The sequence below is a fragment of the Myxine glutinosa genome, chromosome 2, assembly GCF_964187855.1.
Source record: "Myxine glutinosa chromosome 2, kmMyxGlut1.1, whole genome shotgun sequence".
Lineage (NCBI taxonomy): Eukaryota > Metazoa > Chordata > Myxini > Myxiniformes > Myxinidae > Myxine > Myxine glutinosa.
In genome coordinates, this window is record NC_136262.1 from 74870632 (window position 1) to 74885582 (window position 14951).

The window sequence follows — 14951 nt, forward strand, 5'->3', positions numbered from 1 at the left end:
GTCCACGCCGACCGGATAAGGCCTTACACCGGCGAGCAGGCGCCCCCGTGGATTGCCTCGGCTTTAGATGCCGAGGCGGGACCCAGTACCTCTGAATAAGGGGGGCTTATTAGTGCCAGAGGACTGGGGGATTGATGAGCAATGGGCCCGGTGGGTAAGGGTGGCATCCCTGCCACCCTTCCCATGAGGGGGGCAAATGCGCAATAGTTTATGGGGTGGCTATGACAACCGAGCCAGGGAGGGCTTGGTTATATAATGTAGGGATCTAGAGAGATGACATTAGGTAACGTTAAGGTTAGATAGGAGACTTGGTACCTGTAGTGGGGACGTAGTAGCTTAGTGTTTGATAATGACGTGGGAGCGCTGAGTGTAAGGGAAGACGGAGGAGCGCGAGTTTTAGAAGGGAGTAGACAGAGCAGATGATGCAGTATGAATGGAAGTGCTGGTGAGCAGCTTCAAATGAGGCATCGGTGAGGCAATGCTCCGAGGTGTGTGTGAGTGTACAAGTGATGAATGAGAGAGCATTGCGGCTGAGTGTCATGGTGAGTAGTGAGTGTTGTGGATCAGCGCGAATGCGCTTGGGGGAGAGAAGGGTGCAGGCGGCACCAAGTATGAGAGCACAGGTGTGCAAGTACAGGTGTGTGGAATATATGGAGCAGAGAATGAGTGGTGTGGAGAGAGTTGGAGTAAGTGGTACGGAGTGGTGTGCGTGGTGCGAAGGTGTGAATGGGGGAAGAGTGGACCCCCATCACGGATACCCGGGGCGGGTAGTGTACGTGTTAGGTCGAGGGTATAGGTAAATTGTGGTTGGATATTGGCATCTGTGGTGCGGGTGGAAGAATGGTGATTGGATGGGTGCATTGGTGTGGTGAAATTGGCTGGTCGTGTGGCCTGTTAGTATGAGTGTGAATGGTTGGGCACTCCGCCACTGTTAGATGTCGGCCAGGTGAGGCCGCAGGTGGGCTCTGGGAGCCGTTAGTGTCAGTGGGTGCCTGAGGATCCCGGGTGTGGATCGGGCAGCCCGTGCCAGAGAGGGCACCGAGGGGGTGAGAGTGCGAGAGGGCCTTCCCCAGTTAGTTTAGGTTAGGGAGAGGAGCAGGTGAGCTCGGTAGGCAACAACAGTGGTGGAGGTGTGCAGGTGGGCGGACCAGCTGGGAGCGTCACACGACCCAGCCACCGAAATTGTGCGGGAGCACCGAGTGTTGAATCGGGGAGTGAGACCCAAATTGATGGTGTGCACCACAGATGGTCAATGGGATTTTGGTTCTTCGAACCACATAGAGTAATGAGGGCCAATGGATTGGCAGGGAAAGACCCCGGGTAGTGTAAAGTGTGTTAATGTCATTTAGGAAATAGTTAGGATTGATGAACCTGTCGCACCATACGCAGCCACTTACCTGAGGTGATGATGATGACTCCACACCTGTGTTTTCTTTGTTTTGTGTTGCAGGAAATGAGAATTGCTGTTTGGATTTGTGAGACGCATCATGACGTGGATAAGACATTGGGGTGATTCCATCTCTCCCTCCTTAGGAGGGACTGATGATGAATTGGTGATGGCAAATTTTGATGTTGAGTTGGAGATGGCAAATTTTGATGAGAGTTGGAAATGGCAAATTTGATTGGTTAGGAGGGAGAGAAGACGAATTTGGTTTATGGGAGGAACGGGGAAGACAGTAGGGACGTTTGTTGATGTGTAAAGTAGATGTTTATGGGTAGTGTTGTGTTTTGTGGATACAGTAAGGGGTAAGGGAGGGGCAATGTAGGTTACCTGGTGGGGGGGGGGGGGGTGGGCATACGGTGGGAACGTACCTGTCTCACCTGGTTCCCATGTGCCCCCAGTGTGCATTACCTTGTATTGCGTGCACTTTTGCGCCCTTACCACCTTACTCACTTGTCTTCTTTTGTCTCCCACCTCCGAGGATCTGGCTTTGGGGCAGAGAGAGAGGAGAGAGAGGTGCTGGCTCCGCAGTTGTGGGCCTGTACTTCCGCTGCTTGCTGCCTGGATCGATACACCATATGGACCGCAATTTTTGTGGCCGCCCACAATGGACCGCAGTTCTTTTGCGGTCAAGCACCACCCGTGGATGGACCTGGGTCAACGTGGCACCTATGCCATACAGGTGAACCACTTTTAGTTGGCCCCCTGACGGCCACAATTAAGAAATGGACGCGGTTGGCGCCTTTCTTTATTTCTAAAGAAGCCAGAAGGCCAAGTGCACTCCATGAAGGCAAGACCAGCGGCAGAACATCGGCCGGCTGCGACACCACCGGTGACCATGGACACTTGATTGTGCATTGTTATTGAACACTTTATTGGTGCACCGGATGGTGCTGACTGTGCATAATGGGGTGGTGCTTTTGGTGCTTGGAAGGGGTGCTCTGCACATTATTAAAGGCCGTAGGGCCACAGGGCACTCGTGGGTTGGTGTATCGATGCTGGCATGCGTGCTCTCCCTATGCATAACATCTGCATGTGTTCCTCAAAGAACAGGTCCTGGATCGTAGTGTAAATATCAGTGTAGTCTTGTATAAATGATGCTCCCTACCGGCTGTATGTTTAGTTTGAGGATGCTTTCCGCGATTCGGTTATCCTGTGGGTGTGTTTCTGTTAGGAGAAGGGTGCAACGTCGCAGGGGGACATATTTACTCATTTGTGAACATCTGTAAAACTGTCGCACTCAGGGTTGAGTTAATAGTAGAGGGAACTACATCTGAGTGCCACACTAAAGTAGGTAAAAATTTATCGGGTCGGGCCGCCCCGAGGTCGAGAAGGGTGCAGTGTTGCGGATATGGGATTTGCATCCATCCATATCCGCTTGTAAATATTCCCCTATTTCCTCAATACTTCCCAACTCTCCCCAATCCCCCATTCCCTCGTCCCATTTTCTGTAAACAACACTCTGTAGACCCGACCTCCCCCTATTTCCCCCATTAAATGTCGCACCTAGGTTCACCGCATCTCATGTAAGACAACTATAGGACATCTTGCTAGTTATTCTTAGTCTATGTCAGTTAAGGATTCGTTTCCATTAATTCTGACCCTTCGTTGCACCAGAATGTGATTGTATGGCACCGTTAGGAAGTTTAGGACCTCCCAATACCTCCCCGCAGCTCTTCCTCACAGTTCAGCAACAACAACAACAACAACAACAACAATGAGCGCAGGGAGTGCGCGTCCTCACTCCGGCTTGGTTGGTAGGGGTGGTGGGAGGGCACCAGGCCTTCCCAACGAGCCGCCATCGGACATGTGCTCGACGGGGTTACCAAACAGGGGCTCCCTGTCGGCTCCTCGTCAAGGGCGGAGCCCGGTAACCCCCGCACCCAATGGAAGCGGCGGACCGGCCCCAGTGGGGCGGAACCAACCAGCCGAGGGCGTGTCACTCCCCGCTGAGCATGTGCAGTGAGAGGGAGGTGACGTCAGATGCGCGCTGAGCTTGGAGCAAGCAAGACCACCTCCGAGCGCTGTGAGACCTCCCTGCATCTTTTGAACCGTGCTTTATCCTGTCCCCGAGGAACCAACCAGCCGAGGGTGTGTCACTCCCCGCTGAGCATGCGCAGTGAGAGGGAGGTGACGTCAGATGCGCGCTGAGCTTGGAGCAAGCAAGACCACCTCCGAGCGCTGTGAGACCTCCCTGCATCTTTTGAACCGTGCTTTATCCTGTCCCCGAGCCAAGGTGCACCTTGTGCCATCGACCTACCTGTCCCTTCCTGCCAGCAATCCCTGTGTAAGTCTACCTTGTCCGTTTGTCCGTGGTCTGTCGGGGAATAGATAAGACTGCATTTAAGTGGCCATCTCTTCTGTGTCTTTACCTCACTCTGCCTTGTAATCTACCCCCTTTTCTCCACCACTGTAATTATACCCTCCTCCGGAGGTCTTGAGAACTGTACCCCCCTTGCGTCGTTTCCTCTTTCCCAGTCGTCGTGTCCTTTCCATCATTGATTTAGCATAGCGCGATTTGGCCAACGTCTGGGTGAATCGGGTGAGTGTAAAGGAAGAAACGGGGAGCAACTGTTCGGCCGCGGTGACCTCCGCTCGGTAAATAACATCCAATCCGCGGTCCGTAACAATATAAAGAGAAGTTAATAATTTTGTCAAAAGGTCAAAGCTTAGGACTTAGCGTCACCTAAAATCGTCAATTTTTATCCGATTGAACGGAAATTTTGAGAACTTGCATATTAGGTCACCGATTTAGTTCACCCATCAAAAGCTAGAAGCCGGTTTTTTTTTTTGTGAACAAAAGGTCAAGGTCAAGGTTACATAAAATCAGCAATTTCTATCCAATTGACTTGAAATTTGAGCAGGGTTTGCATGTTGTCACTAAAGCCTATTGCTTTTGAGGTCAAAAGGTCAAGGTCGCCTAAAATCGTCAATTGTTTTTGTATTTTGGTTTGGCTGTTTTCATCATATTTCGCATATAGAAGACGAAGAAGTGTGAATACAAAGCGGATGCAGACGGGCTTGGCATTTTCAGATGCTTTCTAGTTGGTTTTTTTGTATTGCTTCTCCTTTGTCCTATCTCCTATCTCAGCCCACCAATCTATCCCAGTTCTTCCAAGATGTATGCAATCTTCCAGTAACTCCCTCCAGGTTAAACCTGCAAAACTGAGGGCTTGCTATCTACCTCCACTCTTGTTTCTTGCTTTTTACCATTTGTGGAACTACCTTGTGAAGACGGTTCAATCACATGCTTTCCTTCAACTGTCCGATTGGTATTGCGTTGACTTGCCATTGCATCACAATGTGCACCCACTGTACCTCGGATGTACATTTAAGCTGTGGGTCCCATCTGCTAGCATTAGTTGCTGGACGTAATGATCCCACATTGTCTGTCGACAGAGTTAGAGAGCTATCGATGGCACTCTGGCCAACCTTCAAAAATCCCTGCCCGAAACTACGTACGCCACTGCATCGGCAATATAGTAATATATGTCCTGCCTCATCCCCCCTCACCCTCCCTCCCCCTCCACATGAATGATGCAACCTGTCAGAAAAACTTATAATTGAAATAATGTCCAATAAGTATACAAATACAGCATGGGACCAGATGTATGTTGGGACATCAAATTCTTCCCATACATGGTGTCAGCAGATATTGAACTATTCTTACAAATCCCTATTATGTTAACTGTTGTTGTGAACTTGTAATTATATTTAAAGTTTTAACTTGCTCCCTGAAAATTGTTTAATACGGAGATGAGGTGGATAGTCATTAATTCCATTAATTTTTATTTCTTTTAATTTAAATAACATTGATAGTGATGTATGAGTAATTAATGCTCATCTTATTTAACCTATTCATTAATTTGATCAGCTTTTTTTGCACATCACAGATATTAATGGAGATTGCATTAAACAATATTGAGTTTGAGTCGTTGTCGCGCTGTTGAAATAACACCTGGTGAGTTGACTCCTTCCGACGTCGGCAAATTCAGTACCAGCTAACTGGAGACAGGGGGCACTCCATCTGTGGCAAAGCCGCTCTCCCAGCAATGATGCAACCACCATGCACTTTTAAATGTTGGTTGTATCACTGAGTCCCATGCACATGCAACTGGTAAAATACAGCACTTGATGTTGAACTCCTTCTCGAATGTGGCCATCACACCAGCAGATGAATCAGTATTAAGCATAACACACATTTAAAAAATATGAATTTTTTTTTTAAGTTCGAATTTTGGGACATTTCGGATTTTGGAATTTACAGTTTGAGAGTTTTTCTTGAGTGTGTGTGTGTATATATACAGACTTGGCATTTAATATGGAATCTTTTTTTTGTGGGGGTGAACTTACTTTTCAAGATGACTTAGAACCAAAAGTTCATTGGAATTATGTTGAAATTATTCTAGATTTTGTTAATGTGACCTTTAAAAGAAACAAAAACCACATTTGACATTTCGAAGCAAATAAATTGATCCTTGAAAGTGATGTAAACTGATATCGAACTCAATTCACGGACAGTACTGTGTTAAACTTCTGTACGTTTTCCAGAAGTATCTCTTTATTTTGCACATTAGCCAAAAAAAATTTCAACAAAAACAAAAGCTAAATTATGACTGGGATTACGGACAGTAAAATTACAGTTCAGTACTTCGTGTAACCCCCACGAGCATTCAGGAGAGCACGTACACGTCGAGGCATGCTGTTCACGAGATTTGCCAAGGTTTGGGCAGGAATCGCTTGCCATGCAGTGACAATGGTCTGCTGCAATTCAAGCACAGAGGTAGGCTGCTGGTCCAAGTTGTCGATTTGACGCGTTAATTCTGCCCACAAGTTCTCGATCGGATTCATATCCGGGGACATGGCAGGCCACTCCATATGCTCTACACCACGGTCAGCAAGAAAGTGTTGGATCATGCGAGCACGATGAGGCCGTGTATTGTCATCTTGGAAGACAAAGTTTCCTCGAAAGGCTGCACGAGCAAATGGAAGCAATGTTTCTTCCAAAATGACCCTGTACTTGAACTGGTTCAGGTTTCCATTCAGAACAACCAGGTCAGTTTTGCCCCCTGCATGAAAAGCAGCCCAAAACGGTCACCCCACCACCTCCAGCTTGGACTCTTGGCACTATACAATCTTCGTTGTGGGCTTCATGCACTTGTCTGCGCACTCGGACGAGGCCATCTTGACGATAGCCCAGAAATCTACACTCGTCACTGAAGGTCACGTGATTCCACTGTCCTGGCTGCCATTGACGGTGCCCTCTGGCCCACTGCAATCGGCGCTGGCTGTGTTGTCTGGCCAGGCATGGCTTTCTCAGGGGACGCCTGGCACGATAGACTGCTTGAACCAGTCGTTGGTTGACCAGCCTTCTGGATACAGGCACATTTGTCAGTTGCTGCCACTCAGCCCTAAGCCGATTAGCTGACTTGGTACGGTCATTGCAGGCTAACCAGTGCAGCTGGCGATCATCTCTCCTTGTGGTTCTGCGTGGACGTCCTGGCTTCGGTATTGGAGTAGGGACACCCCTCTGATCATTTCGTTTCAGGATCTGTGACACCTGACCTTGAGTGATGCCATACTGCCGAGCAATAGCACGCTGTTTCATGCCAGAATTTCGTAAAGCCACCACTCCATGACAAACAGCATTGTCAAGTTGACGGACCATCCCCAGAGGAAGCGGCAATAACTTTTGTAGACGTGCAGCAGTTGTTTTACACTAATACAGAACGCAACAACCCTTATATACCCGATTGTGAAGCCAATCGTCAAATGTACCTGTCCTTACATTTTGTCACGCCACCTGTGATATAATCCTGTTATTGACTTCTTGCTGCGAAAGACAATCAGTGACATTGTTCTTTCAACAAAGACATCACCGAAGGGTAAAATAAACTCACCAGATTGATATACTGAGTTCAGAAAGTAAACTCAAGTCAAGAAAAAAAAAATATTCCATATGAAATGCCAAGTCTGTGTGTGTGTATATATATATATATATATATATATATATATATATATATATATATATATATATATATATATATATATATATTATATATATCGATATATATCGATATATATATATATATATATCGATATATATATATCGATATATATATATATATATATATATATATATATATATATATATATATATATATATATATATCGATATATATCGATATATATATATATATACATATCGATATATATATATATATATATATATATATATATATATATATATATATATATATATATATATATATATATATATATCGATGTATATCGATATATATATATATACATATCGATATATATATATCGATATATATATATATATATATATATATATATATATATATGTATATCGATATATATATATATATACATATCGATATATATATATCGATATATATATATATATATATATATATATATATATATATATATATATATATATATATATATATATATATATATATATATATATATATATATATATATATATATATATATATATATATATATATATATATATATATATATATATCAGTCATTATGCGACTTCATACCATCAGTGGAGAACCACCAGGAAAGTGTCCCATATAGCTGCTGCTGCACCTTACTGGGAGTGATAAGCACCGCCTGCCACACGGTAACATTATCTCTGGTATCCACTCACTATATGGAGACGACCTGGATGCGGTTGGGAGTAACTAATTAGTATTTGTAATTTGGTGCTCCAAACTAATGAGCGAACGTCATGACGTCATCACCACGCACGTCCGCATTGCCTGCCAAGCTCCGGAGGACCCATCTAGGAGTGCGGCATTATGGATGTTAAATTCAGATACTGTCACAAGCGTATGCAAAACTCACAGTTGCCGACCTGGTTTCGCCCTTGTTGGGGCTTCATCAGGGCAACGCAGTGAGCCATCCATACACTTGTAACTCTGAAAACCTTTTGTTTTTTTAAATATCAGTCATTATGCGACTTCATAATAATTAAATAATGACGTCATTTCACACATTAAGTGTTTATCGTTCTTGATCGGTGCCATGACTGGATTGAAGTATGACGTTATTGAATGGCTCTGAATTGATACATTTTAAATCCATTCTCTAATCGATATGTTCATTGAACAGAACAGCATTCTGTTATTTTTATAATGAACAATGAGGTAACTGTGAAGTAATGTTCATTCCGATGAAGCAGCATTCACATGGATGGATGTAAGGATGGAAGGAAGGAAGGAAGTGTGCTCATTCGAAAAGTTATTGCCGGATATAAAATGGAGCATTTCCTGCTTGTCTAGTCGTGTGAAAAATTAACTCTGACACAAAATATGAAAATGCAGGAACAGGGAATTTCCCGGGTTACAAAGGGATTCCGTTCTGAACAATTATTAATTCATTAAATAAATTGATCACATGTTCACTCAGTGTTATAAACAATGTTATCAGTGCATGAGTGTACGACTGTACGTACTCACCTGGTGATTTCACAAGGTTAGCGTGAGAAGAACCAAAACAAGGAAAATTTGGCATCAATGAAACTTGTACCACAAGGTAGCGAGCCAGCACGTCTCGATATGGGGCTCTTTGTGGCCCCGTTCAAATGATGAATGGAGTTGATGAGAGAATGAATGAGCTGCGAAATGCAAGTGGTGGGCACTAGTAAATAATATTACACTTGTAATACTTGGCGGAGGAATAAATAGAGCTCCATGTGTTTGGTTGCGTGTTTTGGGAACCCCATGCGCCTCAGGATCACGTGAGATTGCGCGAGAGCACGTCACAGTATACGGTCAAATGGATGAAGCAGTAATTTTACAAACTGCAAGTAAAATGTGCCTCATTTGCTCAGGGGGCCAGAATACTGCGAGTCCACCATTCAAATGTGAAAACAATGAATTTAACGGACACTCTAATGCACGCCTGGAACGTTTGACGTCAAGACGTACTCTGCCAGGAAGTCAGGAAGAGCCATCGCGTTTTACTTTGTACCCGTAGCTGTTTCTAAAGCAATAGGTACAACGTTGTTTTCTTAAATTTGTTTATTGGAATTCGATCTAAACAAGGGTGAAAGCTACTCAAGGTTTGGGGGTTGTATAGAGTTACAGTACAGCTTTAATCGGTCTTTGGAACTGTACATTGATTGTAATCTGCCAGTACAGATTTCCGAAATCGGCCTGTTCCGATTGCCGGTTCTGACATGGGCACAGCACTAATATATATATATATATATAATTCCATTAATCTCTGTGTGTATGTGTGTTTGTATGTGTGTATGTGTGTATGTGTGTATGTGTGTATGTGTGTATGTTTGTCTGTGACCGCTGTTTCTCGACAACCACGGGTCCGATATACTTTAAACTTGCCAGGTATATTGCTGGGGACCCGAGGATGTGCCTTTTCAAGGTTTGAAATTAATCGGACAAGTACTTACCGAGCTATGGCGATTTAGCCGTTCGCCGTTCGCTTTGGCGTTGCGAATGGACCAAACCATTGCATGTAAATAGAGGGGGGGGTTCTGTGGTCGTTGCGAATGGACCAAACCATTCATGTAAATAGAGGGGGGGGGGGGTTCTGTGGTCGTTACTGCCACGTGGTTTCAAAGTTTTTTTTTGTTGTTGTTTGCACGCATGTTTTTTTGCACCCACGTACGGGCACGCCCTAGGATGTTTACACACACACACCCCTACACAAATTTTTTTTTTTTTTTTTTTTGGCAAGGAACGGGCACCCACGTACGGGCACGTCCTAGCTTATATATAGTACGGGCATGCCCTAGTATATATAATCGGGAGGTTAAATCGGATGCGGACGTAGCTTGAGGACTTCGATCTTTAATTTGACAAGCTTTCGACCAACAAAGGTCTTCTTCTTAGTCTACAAAAACAGTAGGCATGTATATCAGGTAAGTATGTATAGTGATATGTGTGTAAGATGTGTGATATGTGTAGAAAATGCATACAAAAGGAAGAGCCACGCCAAAGCTCACTCACCGTCCCCAACGTGACGTGACGTCCCCTACACACACACACACACACTAACGGAGGTGTATACGTTGAGACCTGGTAGGGCTCCATTCCACCTTCTGAAGCTCGCATATGGAGTTAGTGACCAACGACACAGTATTTCCAAATGATAAAGGTTGGTGTTTCGTTGACTTTAATAAGTATCTCATTCTGACATTTGGATATCTTTTTAGTTGCTGCACATTCAGTTTTACAAAATGGTTACTGGTAAAAATGATGTAATCTACACAATATATTTACTTTACTTCTGATAACATGTGAATGCAAGTGTGTGCACATGGGAAATACAGTTTGAAATGTGTCATTACATCTCATGTAAAATGTGACTTAAAGAGCTCAAATCATCTCCCTCCCCGCCCCCATCCCTCCCACATCACGCACACTGCACCAAAGAGTGGGTCACACACACATGGTGGAGTGGCTCACACACACACATGGGGGAGTGGGTCACACACACACACACACACACACACACACACACACACACACACACACACACACACTCACACACTCATACACATACACACACACATACACACACATACACACACACGCATACACATGCATACACTCACACACATACACTCACACACACATACACTCACACACACACACATACACTCACGCACACATACACCCACACACACATACACTCACACACTCACACACACACACACACTCACACACACACACACACACACACATACACTCATACACTCACACACACATACACTCATACACTCACACAAACATACACTCACACACTCACACACTCATACACTCACACACACATACACACCACCCACCTGTACACACCCAAATACACACACCTACACACACACACTAACGGAGGACGGAGGTGTATACGTTGAGATCTGGTAGGGCTCCATTCCACCTTCTGAAGCTCGCATATGGAGTTAGTGACCAACGACACAGTATTTCCAAATGATAAAGGTTGGTGTTTCGTTGACTTTAATAAGTACCTCATTCTGGCAAATTTTTGAACTGCCCACCTATTGGTGGTGTGTTTGGTGAAATGTAAAATTGAATGATTGATTCTCTTTCGAGACAGCGTTTTATTTTCCACAGTTATTTGTCGTTTAATTTGTTTTTTTTCAAAAACATTCTCTTTCGGTTGGAATCACGCCTCCAAAACACCATTAAAGTGATGACATCTTGTAGGTCCTTCAGTCACTCATCCTCGATGCTGTTCTTTTCTTGTTTGTTTTTTCTAGCACTGGCTGGATCCCAAGAAACTCATAGTGAAGCAGATGAAAAGTGAGTGAATCCATATCAAGCCTTTGTGACCTGCAAATTTCACCGGTTGAGCTGAAAAAAATTATTTGTTTCAACCCCCTCCCTCTCTTTCTACATCTGCAGGTGAACCTCCATACACGCTGTGCTTTCGAGTGAAATTCTATCCTGGAGACCCTTCAAAACTGAAAGAAGAGATTTCCAGGTGAAACGTCACTGGGTGTAATGTCCCAAACATTTTCAAAGTTGCCCTGTTTGCAATGCACTTTAAAACTGTAGCTTTGCAGGGACTGAAACAGATATAAAAAATAGTCCTGGTGATGTGTGATCATCTCAAACTGCTGTAATTTGTCTTGGTATCCAAGAAACACCTGATAAACACTGTGCCGAGTTTTAACCAAAACGACCTCGCCATTCCACTCCTAAAATAATCCCCCATTCTGTTAGACCCCTAATATTTAACAATTTTCTTCGTGTTATAATATAAATTGAGTAGGTTACTGAAGTCACTCCTTATTTGCAAGATGCCGTTCAAAAAGTTATCTGAGCAAGAAATTCACAATAGTCAAAACTATATATATATATATATATATACATATATATATATATATATATATATATATATACATATATATATATATATATATATATATATATATATATATGTGTGTGATCAAGGCACCTCCTAGCTTAATGGTGAGCACCAGCCACGAATTATGTCTCACACGGTAAATACCGCATAACCCGCAAGGAACCAACAGCCTGTCTGCCACACAGGACCATCGTTCCCACCAGTGCAAACCAAAACCAGGGGGTGCGGTGCGATCGGCGGGGATAATAATCAACGAACATAACAGCGTGACGAGCGCCGTCCCGATCTCCTGTGGACCGAAGTCCTAGACCAAAGCGTCACCCTCCGACCCAAAGGGTCTTCTGGAGGCTTCAGCCCGGCCACTCTGTCAACAGACAGAGATTTATTCATTGGCCCCCATAAGCTAAACATCAAGCAGAGCCGCCAATCCAGATTTCGGGCTTATTAACCCTCGTCAGGACGGCATACTGCAAAAAAATCTAACCAATGAGGACCAAAATCGTCTATTAAGATGATCAAGGCACCTGTGAGACATAAGGTGATCAAGGTGTGAGACATAATTCGTGGCTGGTGCTCACCATTAAAGCTAGGAGGTGCCTTGATCATCTTAATAGACGATTTTGGTCCTCATTGGTTAGATTTTTCGCAGTGTGCCACCCTGTGGCGTTGGCAAAAACTGCATGCAAATCGGACCTGGCAGGAGTAATGCCCTGCCAGTGGATTAAGGGGTCTCACTCCTATTAAGAGGAGTGGTCCCACCTGTATGACCATGCATTGTGGCCCTTCGGGGGCATGATGCATGCGTTTGAATGACCATGTGCTTCCCCCTCGGGGTTGAGGCGCATGTGTATTGTTTTGGGGACAGCCTTGTTGACGATGTGCCTTGACCATGGGGTCAAGGTGCACGTCCAAGGCTGTTCAAATGTTTGAGTTTTTACCTTTTTTCACTGCAAAAAAGGCAGGCCTTCGCGCGGGCCCTAAATGCACAATCAAGCCTGCATGCCAAATCGGACCTGGCAGGAGTAATGCCCTGCCGGTGGATTAAGGGGTCTCACTCCTATTAAGAGGAGTGGTCCCAACTGTATGACCATGCATTGTGGCCCTTTGGGGGCATGATGCATGCGTTTGAATGACCATGCGTTTCCCCCTCGGGGTTGAGGCGCATGTGTATTGTTATGGGGACAGCCTTGTTGACGTTGTGCCTTGACCATGGGGTCAAGGTGCACGTCCAAGGCTGTTCAAATGTTTGACTTTTTACCTTTTTTCATAGTAAAAAAGGCAGGGCTTCCCTGTGGCCCCCAATACAGGTTAATAAGCCCGAAATCTGGATTGGCGGCTCTGCTTGATGTTTAGCCAATGGGGACCAATGAATAAATCTCTGTCTGTTGACAGAGTGGCCGGGCTGAAGCCTCCAGAAGACCCTTTGGGTCGGAGGTGACGCTTTGGTCTAGGACTTCGGTCCACAGGAGATCGGGACAGCGCTCGCCACGCTGTTATGTTCGTTGATTATTATCCCCGCCGATCGCACCGCACCCTCTGGTTTTGGTTTGCACTGGTGGGAACGATGGTCTGTGTGGCAGACAGGCTGTTGGTTCCTTGCGGGTTATGCGGTATTTACCGTGTGAGACATAATTCGTAGCTGGTGCTCACCATTAAAGCTAGGAGGTGCCTTGATCATCTTAATAGACGATTTTGGTCCTCATTGGTTAGATTTTTTGCAGTATGCCGTCCTGACGAGGGTTAATAAGCCCGAAATCGGGATTGGCGGCTCTGCTTGATGTTTAGCCAATGGGGACCAATGAATAAATCTCTGTTTGTTGACAGAGTGGCCGGGCTGAAGCCTCCAGAAGACCCTTTGGGTCGGAGGTGACGCTTTGGTCTAGGACTTCGGTCCACAGGAGATCGGGACAGCGCTCGTCACGCTGTTATGTTCGTTGAATATATATATATATATATATATATATATATATATATATATATATATACATATACATATATATATATATATATATATATATATATATATATATATATATATATATATATATATATATACATATATATATATATATATATATATATATATATATATATATATATATATATATATATATATATATATATATATATATATATATATATATATATATATATATATATATATATACATATATATATATATATATATATATATATATATATATATATATATATATACATATACATATACATATATATATATATATATATATACATATATATATATATATACATATATATATATATATAATTATTTTGGCCAAAAGAACGGCCAAAAAAACTATATATAGTTATTTTGGAATTTTTATTCGCACTAATCGTACATTTAAATAAAATAACCAGACACTGGAAATGATTGGACTATCATGAGTATCTCCATTCCGAGCACTTTTTGAACGCCCATTAGATTGAATTTGCCTTTTTTATGGTGTCAGAATGCTTTGAAGGAAATCTGGAAATCTGGAAATCTGGAAGTCATAGTCTAAATGAGTTGTAACGGCTTGAGAGGAGATGAGTTAGCCTGCTAACAGTGTGTTTGTATAACCTAAGTGTCATGATGTTAATGAGAACATCAACC

At 43.6% G+C, this 14951-nt stretch overlaps 1 protein-coding gene across 1 annotated transcript in view; it reads left to right on the forward strand.

The window, feature by feature from the left end:
• Positions 1-14951, forward strand: part of FRMD3 (FERM domain containing 3) — a 94092-nt gene that overhangs the window by 31832 nt on the left and 47309 nt on the right. Inside the window, exons 4-5 of the mRNA XM_078772602.1 lie at positions 11724-11766; positions 11869-11947. Of these exons, the coding sequence (XP_078628728.1) occupies positions 11724-11766; positions 11869-11947 (122 nt within the window). The remainder of the gene's footprint in view (positions 1-11723; positions 11767-11868; positions 11948-14951) is intronic.